Source organism: Elephas maximus, chromosome 8 (genome assembly GCF_024166365.1).
Source record: "Elephas maximus indicus isolate mEleMax1 chromosome 8, mEleMax1 primary haplotype, whole genome shotgun sequence".
Lineage (NCBI taxonomy): Eukaryota > Metazoa > Chordata > Mammalia > Proboscidea > Elephantidae > Elephas > Elephas maximus.
The window spans coordinates 57,823,134-57,847,328 of NC_064826.1; the positions used below are offsets into that span (position 1 = coordinate 57,823,134).

General features: G+C 35.4%; 2 protein-coding genes across 7 annotated transcripts in view; one reads left to right on the forward strand and one right to left on the reverse strand.

Annotated features, from left to right (window-relative positions):
- The window catches only part of LOC126081403 (phosphatidylcholine translocator ABCB4), a 323,006-nt gene extending 314,795 nt beyond the window's left edge, over positions 1-8,211 (reverse strand). The window contains exons 1-2 of one of the 2 annotated variants that reach the window (XM_049893144.1): positions 8,024-8,211; positions 7,634-7,685 (exon numbers count right to left, since the gene is read on the reverse strand). The gene's annotated coding sequence lies outside the window, so the exon portion shown is untranslated. The remainder of the gene's footprint in view (positions 1-7,633; positions 7,686-8,023) is intronic. The other variant, XM_049893145.1, reaches the window with a different exon arrangement.
- The window catches only part of RUNDC3B (RUN domain containing 3B), a 143,396-nt gene that overhangs the window by 61,153 nt on the left and 58,048 nt on the right, over positions 1-24,195 (forward strand). For 4 of the 5 annotated variants that reach the window (XM_049893154.1, XM_049893155.1, XM_049893151.1 and 1 more), the window contains 4 exons: positions 5,670-5,755; positions 11,211-11,300; positions 13,370-13,450; positions 18,583-18,751. In XM_049893154.1, the coding sequence (XP_049749111.1) occupies positions 5,670-5,755; positions 11,211-11,300; positions 13,370-13,450; positions 18,583-18,751 (426 nt within the window). The remainder of the gene's footprint in view (positions 1-5,669; positions 5,756-11,210; positions 11,301-13,369; positions 13,451-18,582; positions 18,752-24,195) is intronic. The other variant, XM_049893152.1, reaches the window with a different exon arrangement.

The window sequence follows — 24,195 nt, forward strand, 5'->3', positions numbered from 1 at the left end:
TTTATTGAGTTACTATGACAGTCAGTCAGTGTAGTCCTTAATACCTTCTTATATGTGCCCTATCTGTTCTAGAGACAATCTTTCTTGGTCTCCATCTTCTTGCTTACTTTTTCCCTCGTTCAGAAGTTGGCCTTGTGACTGCTCTGCCCCAGAAGCAGGCTAACCTAATTTCCTTCCAGAAGAAGCAGAGGAAGAGGGTGGTTTTAGTCACTGATATACCAGAATTATCTACAAAATAGAATTGAGAAGGGATTATGATCATTTTCTGTTATTGACTCACAAGTCATTATCTCCTCTCTTAACCTCCCACTTGAAATTTCCTATCCTCAGTTCTCTTTTACGATGGTCCAAAACTTGAAAGAATCTCAAATACTTGGGGTACTTTAAAAATAAACATACAGTTTCCCAGGGAGAAACCTAAGTGATTCTCATTCTGCTCATTTGTCTTTTTGTCTTACACATTATCCATTTTAAATACTAGCTTCATATGAATATTCCTAAAATACTGTTTTTATCTTATTATTCCTTTTCTCCATTTTTCACTGGCAGCTCCAACATTTAGTAGATGTATGACCTCAAACAAATTATCTGCTTTAATTTCATCCATTTATTCAACAAATATATATTGAGTGCCTACTATGTGCCAGAAATCATAAATACTGGGAATACAGTGGTGAAAATGGTGGCAAAGAGTAAATGTTATGAATTTCATATTTTGTAATACAAGAAGAAAATAACTAAATACATAGTGTAATCTCAGGGGTCATGGAAAAAATGCAACAGATTAAGGGACTAGAATATGATAGTAATGGTAGTGTAGGGCAACTTTTTAGGTAGGGCGTTTAGCAAATCTTAGAGAGGTGTCTGTGAGGAAATGACATTCTAATGGGGACTTGAACTAAGAGAAGATAGTGTACATATATTGAGAAGAGTAAACAAGGTGTAGGGTCAAAAGAAATGAGGTCATGATAAAGAGTTTGGATTTATTCTTAGTGCAGTGGAGAACTACTTGAGGATTTCTTTTTTTCTCCCTTCTTTCTCCTTTTTTTTTTAAGGTAGCAGAGTACTTATAATCTGATTTGCATTTTAAGAAAAACAGCTGGGTGAATTCATTGATGGGAATAGTGGAAATGGAGAGTCAAGTTAGGAGGGTATAATTGGAGTCTAAAAAAGAGATGATCTTGGAGGTGAGAAATGAATCAGTTTCTGCTTCCAAGGATAAATAGAATAGCTTGTATCAGAATAACCCTTCTGCCATGGACAAGTATAAAATTTGAATAAAATACACAAAGCAATAATTTTAATGCATAAGAGAACAACCAAAGCATGAGAGTTTGGGCGGGTAAAATCCTGGCAAGAACAATGGTACATGAGGTGAACCCTGCATTTACCTTTGCTTTTAACCTGAGAGCATTTCCCAGTTCCCATCATAAGTATAGAGGCAAGCAGGAAGTGGTGGGGGTAGGGGATGTTTGTTATAGTTTCTCTGGGCTGCAGAAACAAAGGTGGAACTTCGAACTGCCAGTGTAACCGGTACTTGATTGAGAGAAGTGCAGACAAATGAGCCTGAAGTTGTGCATATAATTTTCCTGTGAGGTGTTTGCCAACTCTTAGGCAGCTTAAGCATAGAGCAAAATTCCAATAAACCAAGTAGAAAACGTCAGGTAGGAGGCTAAAATACCTAATTAAAGATTTCCCACTCTTGTTTTGGAAAGACAGAAGTTAGAGTTCAGGGCCCAACAAGTTGGAGAGGTCCTGTAAACACTGTCCTTTCATTTGAAATGCCAGAAAGGCTACACCATGGGAATAAGGGCAAGTCAGAAAAAAACCAGCCTAAAAGTGTTGCCATTAAATATGATTCTCTAATACTTTATCTGCCTGCCAGAAGAAAAATAAATCCACGCTGGAGGAAGGTACCATCAGCCAAGGTACTACAAATTTTCATACACAGTGTCCAACATTCAGTAAAAAATCGCCAGCCCATGCCAATAAACAAGATCAAATGACAGAAATCGAGAGGAATAAAAAGATAATTGAAACAAATTTATAGGTGATGGAGATAATGGACTTTTAAATAATTATGATAGGTTCAAAAGAACAGAAATAAAGATAGATATTACCAGAGAACTGGAATATATATATAAAAAAAAGAAATCAAAAGAGAAAACTGAAGAATGTATACTTATAAAACACATGGAGAACTTTTACAGAAATTGACCATTTGCTGAGCCATAATTCATTTCAATGAATTTCAGAGGATTAAAGTCACATAAAATATATTCTCTAACCACAGTGGAATTAAGCTAAAATAGTAACCGAAAGGTAACTAGCAAATACTTACATGAGTCAGAATTGAGAAGTATACTTCTAAACAACTCATGGATGAAAGGAGAAATCACAGTGAAAATTGAAAAATATTTGAAATTAATGATAATGAAAATAACATGTAAAAACTTGTACTTAGAGGAAAATTGATAGGCTTAAATAAACTTTGTATATTAAAAAAAAAAAAAGGCTGAAGTCAGCAATCAAAGCTTTCATCTCAAGAAGCTACAAAGAAAATAATAAATTAAACCCAAAGTGTACTTCTCAATTTTAACTCATATAATGAGGAACAAAGGAAGTAATGAAAATGAGAGCAAAAATTCAATAAAAATTGAAAACAAATGTACACTAGAAAAATAAAAAAAACAAAAGTTGGTATTTTTTTTTTAATTAATAAAATTGATTAAGATTATTCAAGAAGAAAAAAAAAAAAGTGAGGTTATAAATTACCAATATCAGGAATGAACCCCATAGAACCTAAGGACATGAGACACACTTAAAGGATATGATGAATAATTTTATACCCATAAACTTGAACATTTAGATGAAATGGACAAATTATTTGAAAAACATCACTTACCAAAGCTAATACAAAAAAGAAACCACACCCTAATGGTCTAATAGGTACTAAAGAAAATGAATCTATAATTTAAAACCTTCCCACTACAGGCCCATTTTTTAACTGGAGTTTTTTTTTCCCCCCTTATTGATTTATAAGAATTCTTTATATTTTATAGATTAAAGTCTTTTGTCAGATATATATAATTCCAATATCTTTGCCATTTTCACACTCTTAAATGATGACGGTTTATCACCTGAAACCGGAGAGAAGGCAGAGTATATGGATATTAACTAAGTTGGTCAATTTGGTGGTGAGAAAATGAGTTTTTTCTCTTCTAATTTTTTTTTTGTTTAATTGCATTTAGTTTTTGTTTTCTCCTAAAGTGGGGATAGTACTGTAACCTAACTCACACAGTTTTTAAGACGATTAAATGTCTTAATGTAGGTAAAGCTCTTAAAAACAGGGCCTGTTGTTGTGTGCCACCAAGTCAATTCTGACCCTGTAGGACAGAGTAGAACTGCCCCATAGGGTTTCCTAGGCAATGATCTTTACGGGAGCAGATATCAGGTCTTTTCTCCCCTGGAGTCACTGGTGAGTTCGTTCAAACCCCTGACCTTTCAGTTAGCAGCTGAGCACTTAACTGTTGTATCACCAGGACTGCTAAACAGGGCCTAACACATATTAATTACATTCTTAAGAAATGCTGACTGCCGTTTCCTTTTTTTTTTTTTCCTGAAGCCCTCAAGTGGTTGTCATTATCCATGGATAAAAATCTAAATTCCTCAGCATAAGTTTCAGCTTTCCTACATCTTGGCGCAGTAGCCTTTATAAATTTGTTTTCGTAAATGTTATTGGTTGAAAGAAAAGAAACGTGTAAAATTAGCACAGTTTATTATTACAATTTAACAGAGAATTCTACAAACATCAAGGACAGGAAACTAAGTGCAGGTCAGTTCTGCATAGATTTAAACTAATAAATCAGGAAGCAGGACTTTCCCCACAGTTCTTATCTAGCAACAGCACAGTCTCCTGTGTATAATTGTTTCTACAGAACAACTTTCTGTTTCTGTGACAGTGGACGTGTGGCCTTTTGGATTCAGGCAGTAACTGTCAGCTGATTGGTCTCTGTCTTTTAGATGAAATTTCAAGAAAGAATCTTGGGATGTTGCTGGCCAGTCTGTTCTAATCAGCCACAGCTAATGTAGGTTCTCCTAAGTTTACCCCTTTAGTAGCAACAGTGGGCTGAGTACAGGGCAATCTGAAAAGGAAAGTTATGGTTGGTAGGCACATTGACGTGCTGACTACACTCATATAATTCTTTTGCTTCCCAAGGAGGACTTCTGCTTCTAAGGCTGACAGGTTTTACCATTGCATAGATTGACCCCCTCCTATTCAGGAGTTTGGTGAATTAAGTATAGTTGTAAAATTCTAAAGGATGCTTTATTTCTTTTACTTGTAGCTGACAATCATATATATATATATATATAAGCAACACCTTTATTCTCAAATACCATTACACTGTTTCCATTTATCTATATTCAATATTCATGGATTTTCTAGAGATCTGTGAAAGTATTGCATGAAAATAAAAGTACAGCCCCCAGATTAGGAACATCCAATTATTACGGACAACTCGTACTTGCCCTGTGATGTTATGTAAATTTGACCTCAGTTTGAAATGATTGAACAAACCACTACTTGCAACAAAGTCTTCATCAAAATCAAGCTTTTGGAGTCATTTCTTGCACTAAAAACCAAAAACCAAACCCATTGCCATCAAGTCAATTCCGACTCATAGTGACCCTATAGGAAAGAGTAGAACTGCCCCATAGTTTCCAGGGAGCGCCTGGTGGATTTGAACTGTCAGTCTTTTGGTTAGCAGCCGTACTACTTATCCACTACCACTAGGGTTTCCTTCTTGCATTAAAAAACTTTAAGTAAGGCTAAATAAGAACCGTATGCACCTGTTCCAACTGACCTACAAATTCTCAAAGACACAATTAGGAACAGAGCTTGTTTGTAACCCGGGGGCTGCTTGTAATTGAGTTAGAATTCTTACTAGAAGTATGATCTCTTATATTCTTTCATTCTAAATAAAAAGAACAGAGGAAATGTTTTGAATTATAAAAGATTGACTGATTAACCCTCATTGATGATGTTACCCCATTTCAGTAAAATTATTCACATTTAATCAGTATTGTCTGTTTCTGTGATTTTGTGCAAGAATATGCTGACTTGCTTTGTATTTCTGCCTTAAATATTTGATAATAATTTTTAGAATTGCCTTTGGGTACCAAATACAGTAACTCATGATTTGGATATATGACAAATCATGAAATTTGGAATTCGTTGTTATATAAAACCTCGTTTGGGAAGACTACTATGGGAAATTCTCTTACGTGGTATTAGAGTGATTATTTTTATTTAACTAGAATGGGCTCTGTTCTCATGTTTTATTAGAGGACTCATTTTAATTATCATTTGATTTTGGTCTCACATAGTATGATTCAAAAGTGGTCTCCAGCTCAAGTAACTCAATATTAATGGTTCTTCTCCTTCAGAGGACAGAAACTTTATCTGACATACTATACCCTACACCTTCAGAGAAACAAAACATATACTCTATGTAATTGAAATTTACTTATTTTTATCCTAAGTATTTATTAAATGCCTGTTTTGAATGAGTTGTCCTTTATGTGTTAAAATTGTTTAGTTTTTTGATGGCAACAGTGGGCACAATTTTTTAACTTTTTTTTCATATTGGATTCTTTCTTCTTTTTAGGGTAGAGCCTGGATCAGAGTAGCACTCATGGAAAAACATTTGTCTGAATATATCTCTACAGCTCTGAGAGACTTCAAAACAACCAGGTTTAAAAGTCCTTTTGATTTTCTAATATATATTTGAAAGAGTCATATAAAGACCTAGAAATAAGAATAGAATGAAGAGGTTAATTAGTTTCTAAAGTCTTCAGCTGTTTTATTTTCTCCTTACTGCTCAAATAAATCCACTAATTAAACATATTTCTACCTTATATTATCTTCTCAAATTTCATATTATTCCTGGCATTTCCTTTTTCTGGATCATCTCTAATGCTCACTTTTCGACACTTGAAGTTTCTTTCTCACCATAGATTTTTACCTGACCAATTTGAAGAAAGATTTAACTATCAAATTCCTATAGCATCCCTATTACACCACAATGTTTACTTTTTTGCTTGTAAAGAATATAAATGAATCATTCACTTCTTTAATTCATGCATATATATATATATAACCAAACTCATTGCCTTCGAGTTGATTCCCACTCATAGCAACCCTATAGGACAGAGTAAAACTGCCCCCTAGGGTTTCCAAGGAGTGGCTTGTGGATTCAGATTTCCCACCTTTTGATTATATATAAAATATGTAGAATGAATGAATGCTTAATTGACTTTTTAGGACTGTTTGTATCAATGTTGTTTTACTGGGATTGTGTAGATTAAGGAATGACCTATTGTTCCATATATAAAACAGGACTTAATTTTTTTATGATGGTGGAGGTAAGGTTTATATTAGGTCAGCAGTCATTCCTACTAATCTCTGTTCCGCTGATCTATGCTTGTTGCTATGGTTGAAGAAACCACTTCTTTCCATATCAAAAGTATTTGTAACTTAAAAAATTTAGTATCAATGCCTTAGACATGTACTGACCAATACAGTAGCCACTAGCTACATGCTACTATATAAATCAACATTGATTAAGGTTAAATAATCTTGAACATTCAGTTGCCTGATCAGTGTAGCCACATTTCAGGTGCTCAGTAGTCAAGTGTGACTAACGATTACCAAATTGGATAGTGCAGATACAGAGCATTATTTTCAATGCAGAAAGTTCTACTGGACAGTGCTACCTTAGACACTTCTAAATTAGAATACTTATTTCTATGTAATTAGTTCTGTTTTTAAAATATAAGTAAAGAATGACAAAACCAGTTTTGACAGAGAAAATTAGATACAAAGAAATAATATCCTTGCAATCTTAACTTTGATATACTGATGCAGTGTTTGACATTATGGATTGTTAAAAAATCTAGGCATTTGCCATGATACATTCTTCTCTTAGCTAAGTAGCTAGTACAAACTATGGTGTCTTTACTTAGATGCCTCTATTCTTTTTAAGGTAATATAGTGATAACCTTTTAATTTGGAAGATGCAAAGAAAAAAAATGATTTACCATCATAAATTTGACAGGGATAGAAAAACTTTTAGCTAAAAGAAGTATTTGCATACAGTAAACCTGATACATACTTACTGAAGTCTTTTAAAGCAGCATAGTAATTTTGGTATATTTCTAAAGATGAACTCTGAAATGATGACGAGGTCTTACACATTTGAAATGAACCTTATTAATATGGGACATTTATTTCTCATATTTATCATTAGTAGTAAATAACTTTATAAATGATACTAAGTATTGAGGATACTAAGGCTTTGAAAACTTAAAAAATAGAGCATAATATAAGAATCTAATAAATACAACCTAAAAATTCTAAATTAATGAAATCAAAACCAAGTTTACACAATAATTCTCTCCTATGTAATAACAGTATTGCATCAAAGTTATGATAATCTCTAAAAAGAAACGAAAGTGTTAATAATCTGTTTGTTAGACTCGTTTCTTAGTTTAAAGGATTGGGTGGGGTGGAATCATTCTTGAGTAGATTATTTTAGAATGAGCAGTTTAATTAAAAGGAAATTCTTTTTACCTTGTTCTTAGGTGTTAGCTGTCCTTTTTCATAAAAAGGAAGTGATTCAGCTCTAAAACAATACATGAAGTAAAAATATTTTTGTAACAATACATGAAGTTGCACTATTCAAAGAGAAACATGGCTTGGTATATAATGTTTAAACGTGAATATAATGGCTCTGATATTCCCAAGAAAGGAAATAAGTTAATTCAGAATAAGTAAGTTATTTCAGAAGTTATCTTAACTAAAAAATATAGTTGTGAAAAAGCAAGAAGGTAATTTTTTTTTTCTGAAATCAAACTGAATTATAAATAAATTTGATTGAACACCTCTAGACAAAATAAATACATTTGGAAGATTAGGTTGGTAAAATACAAGCAAGTTATTGGAAGTATAGTTGTGCCTTACCTTTTGTCTGGATTCCCCTGGAGCTAAATGCTTATAGAAAGATGAGAAATGAAATCTGGTCGTTTAGGAATCTTGGGAGTATCTGAATCAAGTGGATTTCTTCTTGTTCTGCTCTTCACAGAAGAAGAGTTATGATATTCTTTAAAATGGTGACACAAGTTTTTACCCAGTATAGCAGGAGGAGCTACATGAGTCAAGGCAGACGGCACTGGTCAGTGAAACTCGAAGGATAAGATTGAGTGTAGGAGGCGTGTGGTGGGGAGAGGGAGGGAGAGGAAGCATTTATAAATCTTGTTCTTGGAGTACATGATTCCAAAGTGTAAGACAAATTTATGTGATCCTTCGCTAAGTGGAGGATGTCATGGTAAGCTATTATGGAAGAGGAAAAAAAAAGTTTGGGTGTTACTGGAAAATAGAGTTGAAAAGTTGGCAGAATGAATAGAATCTAAGCTTTAAAAATTAGGGAATTGTTTTGGTACATTACTGAGAAGACCTGTGAATAGAGAAGTAAGGTAGAAGCTGCAGTAATTTGCACTAAGCTGTCATTTCTCCCTGCCTATAGACTGAAAAACAATTAGAAAGGTTAAGCTAAAAAATAAAAATGTGATATTTGAAACAAGATTGAAAGTATTCTGTTAAGAATTTGAAGTAACAAATATGGAAAAATAAGTATAGATAAAATTAACTGGTTTGTGGAAAGCAGTTTATTACTTTGCAATTACACTGCATATGCTTGATTTATAATAACAAAATTTGTGTTCAGATGAAATGTTAATTTTCTGGATCCTATTTTTTTTATAGTAGGCCTTAAAATAGTCTTTGTAGAATGAACACTACAGATAGCATTATAGGGACATATTTCAGTTAGGGTTAACGGTATGTGATAAGAGAAATGGTAGAATAATTATTCCTATACCAAAACCAAAAAACCCATTGCCATTGTGTCGATTCTGACTCATAATTTTCTAGTTACGTGAATAACGTAAATAATTAGAAGGAGTAGTCCTAATAAATAATGGAGGCTTTTCTTTGAAAATGGAGCCGTGGAGGCACAGAGGTTAAGTGCTTGACTCCTTAACCACTAGCCATTCCTTGGGAGAAAGTTAAACAGTCTGCTCCCGTAAGGATTGCAGCCTTGGAAACCCTATGGGGCAGTTCTGCTCTGTCCTGTAGGGTCTCTATGAATAGGAATTAACTATGGCAGTGAGTTTGGTTTTTGGTTTGGTTTCTTCCAAATCACAGTAATATTAAAGAGCTTCTCAAAATTTCTGTTTGCTTCTAAAATACAAAGCTGTATTTAAAGATATTATAAGTCTAATATATAAATCTTTAGATGGAAGTTCTATGTATTTTTTTTTACCTTGGTACTTTCAATATTTATTAACGCATTGTTACAGTTCATTATACTGTTTTGGTTTGATTCTTTTCTTAAAAATATTTTTTTAGCACAACACATACTTTTTTTAAAAATGAAAGATGTTATTCTTTAATGTATACCTTACTATTATCGGAATAGTAGATATCTTTTGTTGCCAAAAGATAACCTTGGCTATGTAAGCAAACATTAATGCTTCAATTTTACTATGAGGTAAAATTAAGTTTGAAAGTTTATAATATTTTGAAATCTTTGAAAGTGTTCATAACAGAAACCAGTAAAAATTATTGATATGGTAGTTAAGAGAATGAAAAATTAATTTTTTCAAACGTCTACGTCTTTTAAACACATGAATAGCTTTAGTCTTTGATACCAAATGATTAAAATATGGTCTTTTTCAGATATCTTCAATTCATCATTCTCCTTAATACTAAATTAGGTTATTTCGCAATATATGATCTGAAACCTAGGTGTGCATTTTCTGAAAAAATGCTTTTTTCTTAACCAGAATAATGAAAAAATTCAGCATATAATGGGTAATTCTCTTAACTAGCTTTTTTTTTTTTTTTAGCTCTTTCTTTTCCCTTTATCTTTCCTTCTGCTCTGTTCCAATGCCAATTGTAATATTAAATTAGACCTATGCAGTATTATACTTGAGATACGGTATTCCTTTGAGTGATATTATTGATTTCACATATAAAGCAAGCGTTTTATTTATCTTGTATTGATTAGCTTAAAAAAATCATTAGTTGAACTAAAGCAAAAAAAAAATTAAAAGAGTATAATATATATACACACACATAAAAGACTTTTTAGACTTTTAAAATATCTTTAAAATCAGTTTTTTTGTTTGTTTTTATTATTTTTCACCAGCCCCTATAACAATGTTGATGTTAGGAGACAAGCAAGAATAGTTTTGGTCTGACTTATGTAATGTACTTTTAAACCATGGTGGGCTTAAAATGGGCAATAAAAAGACTTTTTTTTCCCTTAAATGCAGGGAAGTACTAGGAATATTGAGTGGTTCCCAGAATCCTTTTTTAAAGCATAGGGCCCAAAGAATTTGGTGATCTAGAATCATTGGAAACATAGTTCTTCTGGGAGTAAATAAAATACTCTGTCAACAGCTAATTTAGATTTTAGGGCAGGGACAAAATCTCAGATACAAGGATTTGTTGAAGATCTTTGCCTTTTTATGGAACACCTCAATAGAGGTGTAAAAGATCTTTCTATTTATTTTACTAATTCTTTTTGAGGGTGAAAGTTTTAGTTCTCTTTTTATGTAAATCAATAAAAATAATTCCTACTGCCCCTAGTTTTGAAAATAGACCAGTGTAAATGATTATGAATTTATCATTCTTGAGATTACATTGATATTACATCACTATTAGGGAAAAGGAAACCCTGGTGGCTTAGTGGTTAAGAGCTATGGCTGCTAACCGAAAGGTCAGCAGTTTGAATCCACCAGGACCTCCTTGGAAACCCTATGGGGCAATTCTGCTGTGTCGTGTAGGGTTGATATGAGTCAGAATGGACTGGACGGTAAGGGTTTTTTTATTAGGGAAAAATGGTAGGCACATTGGGCCTATTAAGAGTCACTTTGGGGATTCTTTTTAAGAGAGGTAGAAACATTTGGAGAGAGAGTGAGGTTTGTTATTGCGGCGGTGGTTTTTCCTAAATATCTGTAAGATTTGGGTGATCCAAGTATGTTTTTAAGAAATTAAATAAAATTTAGCTCTTCCTACACTAGATTGGGCTCTAAGTAATTACTGTAGCTCAAATTTTAGTCTGTTTTGGATATTTATTTTTTAGGAGATTTTATGAAGATGGAGCAATTGTCTTGGGTGAGGAAGCAAATATGCTTGCTGGCATGCTGCTTGGACTCAATGCTATTGATTTCAGGTACTTAAATCTATTCACATGCACTCAGTTTTTAAATAATTCTATCTTACAATAGTTTCTACTTATGCTTTTTCTTTCAATTTCTTGTCTTAAGTAAAGCACACAATTGGATATTGATATTCAATTCATGTTGTTCCCTTTCAAGTGACACCAGTTAGATTTCCAAATGGTTTGCTGTCTCAGAAGAGACTATCTCAAACTTCAGGAATTAACTGATAGGCTTGCTTTCTAGCTAAGTAAAATGAAAGCTCATACCATATCTGCCCAAGCAGAAATATTTTGTACCCTGATAGCACTGAAAAAGGTTCTGGATCTTATCTTTTAGTATTCTTCAGCTACAGCTTTAAAACAAAAAGAAATAAAGTAGATTCAGAGCTTGAAAGATTCTCATTATCTCAGGTGTTGAGATAAAGAAGATACTGACAGGGTATCTTAGGTATTTTATGACTCTTATGTTATTTATAATAATATTCACATTTGCTTTGATTTTATACAAGTAGAATTGATTCTAGACAAAGATTACACATTCTAAAAAAGGATAATGTAAGTTTTTTTTAAGGAGTTATGGAAGCACCTTTTTCCATTTCTTTAATTGACCTCAGACTTTACATCATACTAAAGTAAAAGATCTGTCTATAAAAAGAACTCAAACACAGGAATGATGGAAATACTAGATTTACATTGGAATAATATCATTTGAAAATTCAAGGACATTAACGAAATAGAAGGCTTACATGAATATTTATTTGTAGGACTTGAATTTAAAAATAATGCCCATTTTCACTGAGATTACCTTCTTGTTTTTAGTAAATAGCTTTCTTTTCAAAATAGTTGTCCATCCATGAGGTAACTTTTCTGTATTTAAGATTTAATAAACTGCTATTAGGCTAATTCGCTTATTTTTTTTAGGATGAATATGATAAATGTTGTAGGAAGGGTATCTTTCTGATCCCTGTAAGGATGTTACGTTTTTACGTGGTATGCTCTGACTCTGTCTAAATTCCTTACAGGTATTTTTCTTTTCTTTTTTATAATAAATATATGATCTTGGTCACCAAAATAAACAAAAAAAACCCATCTGGATGAGTAGTAACTGTTGGCTTAGTGTAACTCGTTGAAACTGTATAAACACTTGAAAGCATATGTCTTAAAGATACAACAGTAACATTTCTATAAATGAAGGAAAGCCCATAGAAAGTGTTGCCACTTTGATCTTCTCATTATTTGTGTCTGGAAAAGTGCATCCATATCTTCAATATTGATATATTAGAACAAGTATTTCGGCAGACCAACTGCTCAAAGAAACTAGAAGCTGAAAGTTCATAGGTGATTTTTTTCCTTCGAAATATATCTTATGAATATTCCTATGTTTATATTCCTAGAAGATTACTTTAAAAAAAAATTTAACCATAAAACTAAAAACCTTTTCTTTTATTGTCCTATTGGCTATATCATCGTACAGAACAAAGATTACCGATTAGGGGACCGGGAGATTTAGAGTTCCTTTATTAGCTTTCCAGACTCACCATATGACTTTGGGAAAATCACCTAACATTTGACCTGTTGCTATGGCCTCAAAAAGGACTGACTATAGATAGATTAGAGGATTTTAAACATCCTTTCTAGGTGTAAGACCCAAGGCATTTCAGCTGTTCAGATTTTAAGTCTGTCCAGGTTTTCTCATCAGTAAAATTTTAGGGGATATTCTTTGTCACCTGAGAATTTGTCTAAATGTGAAGAACATATCTTCATTTGAAAATTCTCTGGCCAATAAAGACTAGAAAAAAAACTAAGTATTAAATAAAGAGGCAGTGTTTGAACATATTTAGCAGTAAATTTTATTTTTGCTTGATATATTTATATAATAGTGTATTAACTTGTAAAATGCTTTGTCATTGGTATTGAAGGTAGACTATCTTTATTGAGGTGTTTATTTGTACAATTTAATAATTAAATTCAAAACAGAAAATTAACCTGCAATTTGACAAATGCCTCTAACAAGAGTTTATAACAGCTACCTTTTATTTTAAAGTCTTACGTATTAATATGGAATATTTATTGTCTATTAGCTTCTGCCTAAAAGGAGAGGGATTGGATGGCAACTTTCCTGCTGTAATAGACTATACACCATATTTGAAGTTTACTCAAAGGTACTTGACATTTTAAAATATGTTATTGAAATCTTAATTTATAATTGAATGGCTTGTTTTTGTGCAGTTTATACATCTGATTGAAATTACTTTTTACAAAACATATATTTCAACAAGTTATTGTTGGACTTTTAGGGTACATTTAGTTATTCACTCATTTATAGTGCTTTATTTAATATCCTTGTAACTACATCTTTGGATATGGAACCATGATTATTTACTTGAGTTAAAAGTCCCGCAATGGAATTTTTGGGATAAAGAGCATACATATTATTAAAGTTTTGCCAAATACTGTCAGATTGCCTTCCAGAGAATTCATACCAAATTTAGTTTCTATCACCAATACATGGGAGTGCCTATTTCTCTCCTATGCTAGCAGAGAATTTAAAATGTGGCTAATTGTATAAGTGAAAAATGAGATCCTATTGTTGTTTTAATTTGCATTTTTTGATTGCTGGTAAAGTTAATGAACTTTTTTATGTTTATTGACCATCAGCCTTCTTCTTTTTAAATGGGGGTTTATCTTTGTGAAACTAAAATATGAAATATATAAATAGAAAAAAACCTGGTGGCCTGGGCCAACGGTTGAGCATTTAGCTGCTAACTGAAAGGTTGGTAGTTCGAACTCATCCAGCAGTTCTGCAAGAGGAAGACCTGGCAATCTGCTTCCGTAAACATTACAGCCAAGAAAATCCTGTGGGGCAGTTCTACTCTGTCACATAGGGTCACTATGAGTTAAAATTCAACTCAAATTTACCTAACAACTGAGCTGAAATAAACAATTTATCAAGGAGATTTCTTTAACAGAGATATTTAGAAATATAATTTTTAATTTTCAAATATTTTCATGACTCTTTGTTATTGTGGTAGTTAGAGATGTGGTATACATAAAAACAGTTCATTAGGCAGGGCCAAGATGGCAGAGTAGTCAGATGCTTCCTGTGGTCCCTCTTATAACAAAGACCTGAAAAACAAGTGAATCAATTACATATGGCAATCTGGGACCCCTCAACGTCAAAGACAAAGTTAAGGAGTAGTACTGAGCAGCAGGGAGAGGGAGAGATAGTTCAGAAGCAGCAAGGATTTGCCAGACCTGACCTTGCTGGCACCCTGCAGGCTGGATTGGCCAGCGTGCCCAGGTTGAGGCAAGCAGTAGCACTCAGGATGCGTTTTCCACAGTGAGAGAAACCGAGTGGTAGAAAGTCTGCTCAAGCCTCCAGAACCAGGGAGAAGCAGTGCTGAATCTGTGAAAGCTAAGTGCAAGTGTCTAACCTACCATGCGGGATCAAAAAAACTCATTCTCCCCTCTTGGATGTACCTCTCTCCCATTTACCCACTCCTTCCCCGCCCTGCTCTTATTCAACATTGTGCAAGAGGTCCTAGCGAGAGCAATAAGGTATGAAAAAGAAATAAAGGGCATCCAAATTGTTAAGGAAGAAGTAAAAGTATCCCTGTTGGCAGATGATATGATCTTACACACAGAAAATCCCGAAGAAAACTACAGGAACTAATAGAAGATTTCAGCTAGGAGCCCTAATACATGGCATAAGCAGAATACGCAACATAACCAACAATGCGCAAACACCAGAAGAGAAACTAGATAACTGGGAGCTCTTAAAAATGAAACACTTAGGCTCATCCAAAGACTTCACCAAAAGAGTAAAAAGACAACCTACACACTGTGAAAAAAATTTTGAGTACGACATATCTGATCAGGGTCTAATCTCTAAAATCTATAAGATACTGCAAAACTTCAACAGAAAGACAAATAACCGAAGTAAAAAATGGGCAGAAGATACAAACAGACACTTCACTGAAGAAGACGCTCAGGCGGCCAACAGATATATGAGGAAATACCCATGATCATTCGCCATTAGAGAAATGCAAATCAAAACTACAGTAAGATACCATCTTATCCCAACAAAAAAAAGGCTAGCATTAATCCAAAAAACACAAAATAATAAATGTTAGAGAGGCTGTGGAGAGACTGGAACGCTTATACACCGCTGGTGGGAATGTAAAATGGTACAACCACTTTGGAAATCGATTTGGCGCTTCCTTAAAAAGTTAGAAATAGAAGTACTATATGATCCAGCAATCCCACTCCTTGGAATATATCCTAGGGAAATAAGAGCCCTCACAAAACAGATAAATGCACACCCATGTTCATTGCAGTACTGTTCACAGTAGCAAAAAGATGGAAACAACTTAGGTGCCCATCAGCAGATGAATAGATAAACAAATTATGGTATTGGACCCTGGTTTTGGGGAACATCTAGGTCAATTGGCATAACAAAGTTATTAAGAAAATGTTCTGCATCCCACTTTGGTGAGTGGCGTCTGGGGTCTTAAAAGCTTATGAGAGGCCATATAAGATGCATCAATTGGTGCCGACCCATCTGGAGCGAAGGAGAATGAAGAACACCAAAGGCACAAGAAAAATACTAGCCCCGGAGACAAAAGGGCCACATAAACCTGAGACTACATCAGACTGAGACCAGAAAAACTAGATAGTGCCTGGCTGTCACCAATGACCTCCCTGACAGGGAACACAACAGAGAGTCCCTGAGGGAGCAGAAGAAAAGTGTGGTGCAGAACTCAAATTCATGTAAACAGACCAGACTTAATGGTCTGACTGAGACTAGTGGAAGCCCAGAAGACCTGACCCCCAGACTCTGTTAACCCAGAATTAAAACCATTCCTGAAGCCAACTCTTCAGACAAAGATTAGACTGAACTATAAAACATAAAATAATATTTGTGAAGAGTATGCTTTTTAGTTCAAGTAGATGCTCGAGACTAAACGAGCAGTTCCTGTCTGGAAGCAGAATGCGAAGGCAGAAAGGGATAGGAGCTGGATGAATGGGCGTGGGAAACCCAGGGTGGAAACGGGGACCGTGCTGTCACATTATAGGGATAAGAATTGCAACCGGGGTCACAAAACAATATATGTATAAATTTTTGTATGAGAAATTAACTTGAACTTTAAACTTTTATCTAAAGCACAATTAAAAAAAAAAAAACCATTTCCTCGAAGTTTGTTGAGAAATGCCCTAAGATAGGACCACTTTTCCAATAATTAGGTTTTTTGTTCAAAGATTATGCTTGTTAATGGTATTGTTTTAATATTCTGTATCCTTTTTAATTTTTATCTGCTTGATCTTTTTTAAGTTACTGAGATAATATATTAAATTCTTTGATATGTCAGTTTTCCCTTGTGTTTTTTTCATTTTTGCTTTACATATTTTGAAGTTACATCATTAGATACATATAAGTTTGGTATTCTTAAAAGTTTCCAGAAGTACTGAATTTTTTTTTATTGATCTGTAGTAACCATCAGTATGCTTTTTTTTAAGTCTGTTTTGTTTGGTATTACTAGACTACTACCGGGTTTTTTTTTTTTTTTTGTTAGTATTTTTCTAGTATATTTTTATCTTTTTTTCCATGATTCATCTACTGTAACATGCCTTCCATTGTAAATGCATTTCAATTAAGAAACATTAAAATGTGAAAAAAATTGGTGACAGAAATAGTAAGATGTCATCAATTGTAAGCTATACCCTGATTTAAGAAATGCTTTTTTTTTTTTAGTATGTGAAAAAATGTACACCAGGAATTTCTGAAACACAGTGCATTTAACGTTTCATTGTCCTTATGTTTTTAAGTATGTTTTAAAATAGTACATAGTCTGGATTTCTAAAACTGTATTTTAATTGGCTTTGTCTTTTAAATAAGGAGCCCTGGTGGTGCAGTGGTTAAGCTCCTGGCTACTAACCAAAAGGTCCCCAGTTTGAACCCGCTATCCACATTCCACAGAAGAAAGATTTGGCTGTCTGCTTCTATAAAGATTACAGCCTTGGAAACCCTATGGGGTGGTTCTACTCTGTCCTGAAGGGTCACTATGAGTTGGATTCGACTTGATGGCAGTGAGTTTGTCTTTTAAAGGAAGTGCTTAGTCAGTTTATTGGTATATTTGGATTGATATCTGCTATGGGACCCTGGGGGTGCAGTGGCTAAGTGTTTGGCTGCTGACCAAAAGGTTGGCAGTTCGAATCCATCAACCACTCCTTGGAAACCCTGTGGGGCAGTTCTACTCTCTCCTATAGGGTTTCTGTGAGTTGAAAGTAATTCAACAGCAATGGGGTTTTTTTTTTTTTTTTTTTTTTTTTGGTATTGCATTTTTTGCTTTCTAATTGTCCTGTTTTTTTTTTTTTTTCATTTTTGTTTTTTGCACCTTTTCTGTCTTCTTTCTTCCCTTCCTCTGGATTTATTTCCTTTTCTTCCATTTTATTCCCCTACTAGTTTAGAAGTTACACACTATACTTCTCTTCTTTTACTGGTACCCCATTAATTTTAATATGTGTATTTAAAATTGAACAATATGTAAAGTTAATATCTTTACCATCCACTTAAACCAATGAGAGCTAACATAGCATTAACTCTAATCATTTTCTCCCTGACTTATATGCTCTTGCTATCCAAAATTTTAGGTCTGTCTTTAATTTATTTAAAATTCTAGAAAGTAGGCACCATTGTTACTGTTTCAACTTTCAATATTTGTTTAAGGTTTACCCATAAGTTTGCCATTTTATGTGCTTACTTTTCCCTCTTACAAAACAGGCCTTCCTTCTTTGGTCATTTTCTTTCTTCCTAAAGTATAATTGTTGGAAGTTCTTTTAGTGAGAATTCTTTAGTACATCTCCCAGTTTTTATGGAAATGTGTTTATATCACCCTCTTTCTGGGAAGATAGTTTTTCTTGGCTGTATTATCCTAGTGTGGCAGTTATTTTGTCTTACCATTTTGAAAATACTTTAGTAAATATTAAAATAAATGCATATAATTGTAATTTCTTCATATCTTACAGTTTACAAATTCTCTCTTCAGTTGTATCTAATCTGTGTTTTAGCTCATGCATTTAGTTTTTAATTTCACTTATCTTTTTTTTAAGTTCTGTTGGGTATTTTTCAATGTTGGAAATTTATCATCAACCACTGCTTTCTTCAGTTCATTCAAGTCCACAGCTGTGACAGGCAAATATCCTTTGGTGTTTGTTGGTTGGTTTGTTTCCTAGATGACCAACTGAGAATATATAATTGATTTTATTTATTTAAAAAAATTTTTTATCTTCCCAGCTCTGATAGTATCAGCAGTGATGAGGAAGAGCTAAGGACTTTGGGAAGCAGTGGTAGTGAAAGCAGCACTCCAGAGACTGTCGGACCTCCTTTCATCATGGATGAGAACAGTTGGTTTAACAAGTGTAAGAGAGTTAAACAAAAGTATCAACTTACCCTGGAACAGAAGGTATTTATCAATTTTCAGAAATCTTTATTTTGATTCTAATTAATGCCACTAGGCTATTAACTTCCAAAAGATTTTTTAACCAAATAGTTATTTACCCATTCCTACTTATTTTCTGTTCTTGAACTGTCCTCCTTTTAATTAAAAATCAGGTAACATTCCAGGAGAGGCTTTTGTTTGTTAGGGAAACCCTGGTGGCATAGTGGTTAAGAGCTACAGCTGCTAACTACAATGTCCGCAGTTCGAATCCACCAGGTGGTTTATTGGAAACTGCATGGAGCAGTTCTACTCTGTCCTATAGGGTCGCTATGAATTGGAATTGACTCGACAGAAATTGGGTTTTTTTTTTTTTTTTTGGTTTTTGTTAAGTTTTTTCTAATTTCATGTTTTAATATAAAAATAAGCCATTTATTCTCTAAGCAGTTCTAATTTATGTATTTGTGATTTTCATTCCTATGATTAGTTGTATAAAACATGATTGGTTTGTGAAAATGCAGATACTGAGCACATTTCATATATGTCTGATTTTTGTCAATGAGGTACTTCAGCAATTCTTGTGTGTTAAGCACTCTGCTAGGCAGAGTGGAACATATAAAAGCAAAACTCCAGTCCCTTGCAGAGTTTGTAGTCTCTTCTTTTTTTACTGTATTATCTCATTTTCCTTTCTGCCCTTCCTTCAAATTATCATTATCCATAGATGATACACATAGGGAATACTAAGTGGATTAGCTATAGAAATATTTGAGCAATAAAAAATGCACTGAGGAAAAATGGTTACAAAATTAAATTTACGAATGTAAATAGTTTTCCTAAAATGAAAAACCATTGGTTTGAAAACATAAAGGAAAATTATCCCATTTATAACAGCAATGCAAATGTGCATAATCTATATAAAGAAAACTTTAATACCCTATTAAAGGAGACTTCTGGTATCAGCAAGACGGAAGACTAAAATAATCTGAAAACATGTCCATTGTAAAAATCTGGAAATGTTGGGTAAATACAATTTAAAAGTTTTTTATGCAGAGCTGAACTCTCAAAGAAACAAAACTCACTAGCAACCAGAAACTGGGTGGTGTAAACAACACACTCGGCTGCTAACCAAAAGGTTGGAGGTTTGAGTTCTTCCGAGGTGCCTCAGAAAAAAGGTCTGCTTGTCTGCTTCTGAAAAATTAGCCATTGAAAACCTTGTGGAGCACAGTTCTGTTCTGACACACATGGGTTCGCGAGGAATCAGAATCAACTCAATGGCAACTGGTTGATAGGGACCAGAAACAAAGTGATCTGGAAAAAAAAGGAATAAGTCCATGAGTTAATGCTGCTACAGGCCCTGAGAGTTGGAGGGTAGGGGATAATCCCTTAACCTAGGTACCTGTGATGTGTTTTAATATTGATAAAGAGGCAGTAGACAGTAAATCTAGGCCCATCATTATTCAAGACGAAACTTGAACCTAGAAGGCAGGTGTGAAATGCAAAATGGGAGAGTAAGCAAAGAAATTGATAAATACACCCTGGCTACATTAAAAACAAACAAACAAACAGTAATAATGACCAATGTGGGGTAGTAGTGGTGTGCTGGTATGTGTTTAGTAACTGGCTTTTCACAGGGAGGATGGGCAAGGAGCTCTGATTTGCAGCATTTGCCAATTACTATGGAGTAAATTATGGAGCCTTGCTGGTGCAGTGGTTGAGAGCTCAGCTGCTAACCAAAAGGTTGGCAGATAGAATCCATCAGCCGCTCCTTGGAAACCCTATGAAATGGTTCTCCTTTGGGCTGTAGGGTCACTATGAGTTGGAATCAACTTGACAGCAATAGGTTTTTTTTTGGTTTTGTTTGTGTATAGAGTAAATACTCCCACCATGGTCATGGTCAATTTGATGTGTGACATCACTAAATGCAAACTGGGAAGAGATGCACAATAGCACACCATAATAGATATGTATTTCTACTCTACAGGTACACAAATGTAAATGACCTCAAAAGCATAGATAGTAGTAAAATATGGTAAAATAATTAGAAAGTGATGAGTTTTGAGTAGTTATTACTTTTGTTTTTAATATAATTTAATTAATTGTAAGATTATATAATTTAATTTTTAATAAAAGCAGTGTCGGACAACTGACTCACAAAGTTTAACATTCATCACTTGAGAGCCCATGCAGACTGGCTGCAGCCTACCACTGGGTTGTGAAAGCAAAGTGGAAATAAAACACTGGCTAACAGTATCATAAAGGTTGAGAGAGGATATTGAAGCTAAAGCTTTTTGGGGTCTTTGTATTATAGTGAAGGACAGAAGAGACTTTTTTTTAATATGCATGCCTGTCTCTAAAGTTAACCATTTAGAAGTTGCAGTTAAAAGAATGTAAACAGAATGTTTAACTTCTGCAAACTAGTAGTGGGATGAAAAGAAAGAAAATTTAATCAATACGATAGAAGGGAGTAAATGAGAAAAATTAAGAATTATAGAGAACACAAAATAAGATGGTATATATAAATTTAATTATAACCAATTAAGTCAACATCACCATAAAAGTAAATGGCATAGGGGCGGGGCCAAGATGGCGGACTAGGTGGACGCTACCGCGGATCCCTCTTGCAACAAAGACTCGGAAAAACAAGGGAATTGATCACATACATAACAATCTACGAACTCTGAACAACAAGCACAGACTTAGAGACGGAAAACGAACAAATACGGGCAGACAGCGACCGTTTTCAGAAGTAGGAGCCAGCGTACCAGGCAGGTGACCTTCGGAGCCCTATCTGGGGCAGAGCCCAGGGGGGCAGACGGCACAGAAGGGGGGCCCAGCCCTTCCCCCCCAAACCCATCCTGGGAGGAAGTCTAGCTGGTTGGCGCGGGCGGCGTAGTGGCGCAGCCGGAGGGAGAAGCACCCGGGAGGCAGTGACTGATCTGGGAGTGGGGAGAACAGCATCCCAGCCGGGGAGCCGTCCCGCCGGGAGTTTGGCGGGAAGTGGGCGGGGCGCGAGGGGGGGTCAGCTATATTTCCCTAAAGCGACCCCGGGGCGGGGCCCACACGTTCGTGCGGGGAGACGCACACCCAGTCCGCGCGTGTGGCGCGGCGCACCAGAGGGAGAAGTCCCCGGGAGGAAGTGACTGGTCTCGGAGCGGGGAAAGCAGCGTCCCACCCGGGGTGCCGTCCCGCTGGGATTTGGGCGCGCGCGCAGGCGGGGCGTGAGCACGGGGTCCAATTATATTCCCCTGAATTGACCCAGGGGGCGGGCCCACCTGGTCGTGCGGGTGACGCCCACCCAATTCGTGCGTGTGGTGCGGCGCTCCGGAAGGGGAAGTCCCCGGGAGGAAGTGACTGGTCCGTGAGCGGGGAAAGCAGCGTCCCAGCCAGGAGTCGTCCCGCTGGGATTTGGGCGCGTGCGCGGGCGGGGCGTGACCGCGGGGTCCAATTATATTCTCCTGAATAGACCCTGGGGGCGGGCCCACCCATTCGTGTGGGAAACGCCCACCCAGTTCGTGCGAGCAGTGCCACGCACTGGAGGGAGAAGTCCCCGGGAGGAAGTGACTGGTCTCGGAGCAGGAAAAGCAGCGTCCCAGCTGGGGACCCGTCCCGCCCGGATTTTGGCGGACGGGGGCGGAGCGTGAACGCGGTGTTCAGCTCTATATTCGGTGGTGCTACACTCCTAGCTCTCTGATCCCTCTCCCACCCTCCCCAGGCGGCTCCATTAACATCCGAATACCCGGAGCCAGAGGGAGAATTCAGATAGGGATCTGACTGCATTTTTTTTAGCTGATTACCTGGAAAATCTAGTTTCCCAGTGATGGCTCGAAGACAGCAGTCCATATCAAACCACATAAAGAAACAGACCATGACAGCTCCTCCAACCCCCCAAACAAAAGAATCAAAATCTTTCCCAAATGAAGATACAATCCTGGAATTATCAGATACAGAATATAAAAAACTAATTTACAGAATGCTTAAAGATATCACAAATGAAATTAGGATAAATGCAGAAAAAGCCAAGGAACACACTGATAAAACTGTTGAAGAACTCAAAAAGATTATTCAAGAACATAGTGGAAAAATTAATAAGTTGCAAGAATCCATAGAGAGACAGCATGTAGAAATCCAAAAGATTAACAATAAAATTACAGAATTTGACAACGCAATAGAAAGTCAGAGGAGCAGACTTGAGCAATTAGAATGTAGGCTGGGACTTCTGGAGGACCAGGGAAACAACACCAACATAGCTGAAAAAAAATCAGATAAAAGAATTAAAAAAAATGAAGAAACCCTAAGAATCATGTGGGACTCTATCAAGAAGGATAACTTGTGAGTGATTGGAGTCCCAGAACAGGGAGGGGGGACAGAAAACACAGAGAAAATAGTTGAAGAACTCCTGACACAAAACTTCCCTGACATCATGAAAGACGAAAGGATATCTATCCAAGATGCTCATCGAACCCCATTTAAGATTGATCCAAAAAGAAAAACACCAAGACATATTATCATCAAACTCGCCAAAACCAAAGATAAACAGAAAATTTTAAAAGCAGCCAGGGAGAAAAAGAAAGGTTTCCTTCAAGGGAGAATCAATAAGAATAAGTTCAGATTACTCAGCAGAAACCATGCAGGCAAGAAGGGAATGGGACGATGTATACAGAGCACTGAACGAGAAGAACTGCCAACCAAGGATCATATATCCAGCAAAACTCTCTCTGAAATATGAAGGCAAAATTAAGATATTTACAGAGAAACACAAGTTTAGAGAATTTGCAAAAACTAAACCAAGACTGCAAGAAATGCTAAAGGAGATTGTTTGGCCTGATGACCAATAATATCAGGTACCAGCAAAATACAAGGTCACAAAACAGAACGTCCTGATATCAACGCAACTCAAATAGGGAAAGCACAAAAACAAACAAATTAAGACTAATTCTAAAAAATAAATAAATAAACAAAATAATACACATAACAGGGAATCATGGAAATCAATAGATAAACGATCACAATAATCAAAAAGAGGGACTAAATATAGGAGGCATTGAACTGCCAGATGGAGAGTGATACAAGGCGATATAGAAGGATACAAGTTAGGTTTTTACTTAGAAAAATAGGGGTAAATAATAAGGTAACCACAAAAAGGAATATCAATTCCATAACTCAAGAAAAAAGCCAAGAAAAATGTAACGACTCAACAAACACAAAGTTAAACATTATGAAAATGAGGATCTCACAAGCTACTAAGAAAAACGTCTCAGCACAAAAAAGCATGTGGAAAAATGAAATGGCCAACAACACACATGAAAAGGCATCAAAATGACAGCACTAAAAACTTATTTATCTATAATTACGCTGAATGTAAATGGACTAAATGCACCAATAAAGAGACAGAGAGTCAAGGACTGGATAAAGAAACACAATCCATCTATATGCTGCCTACAAGAGACACACCTTAGACTTAGAGACACAAA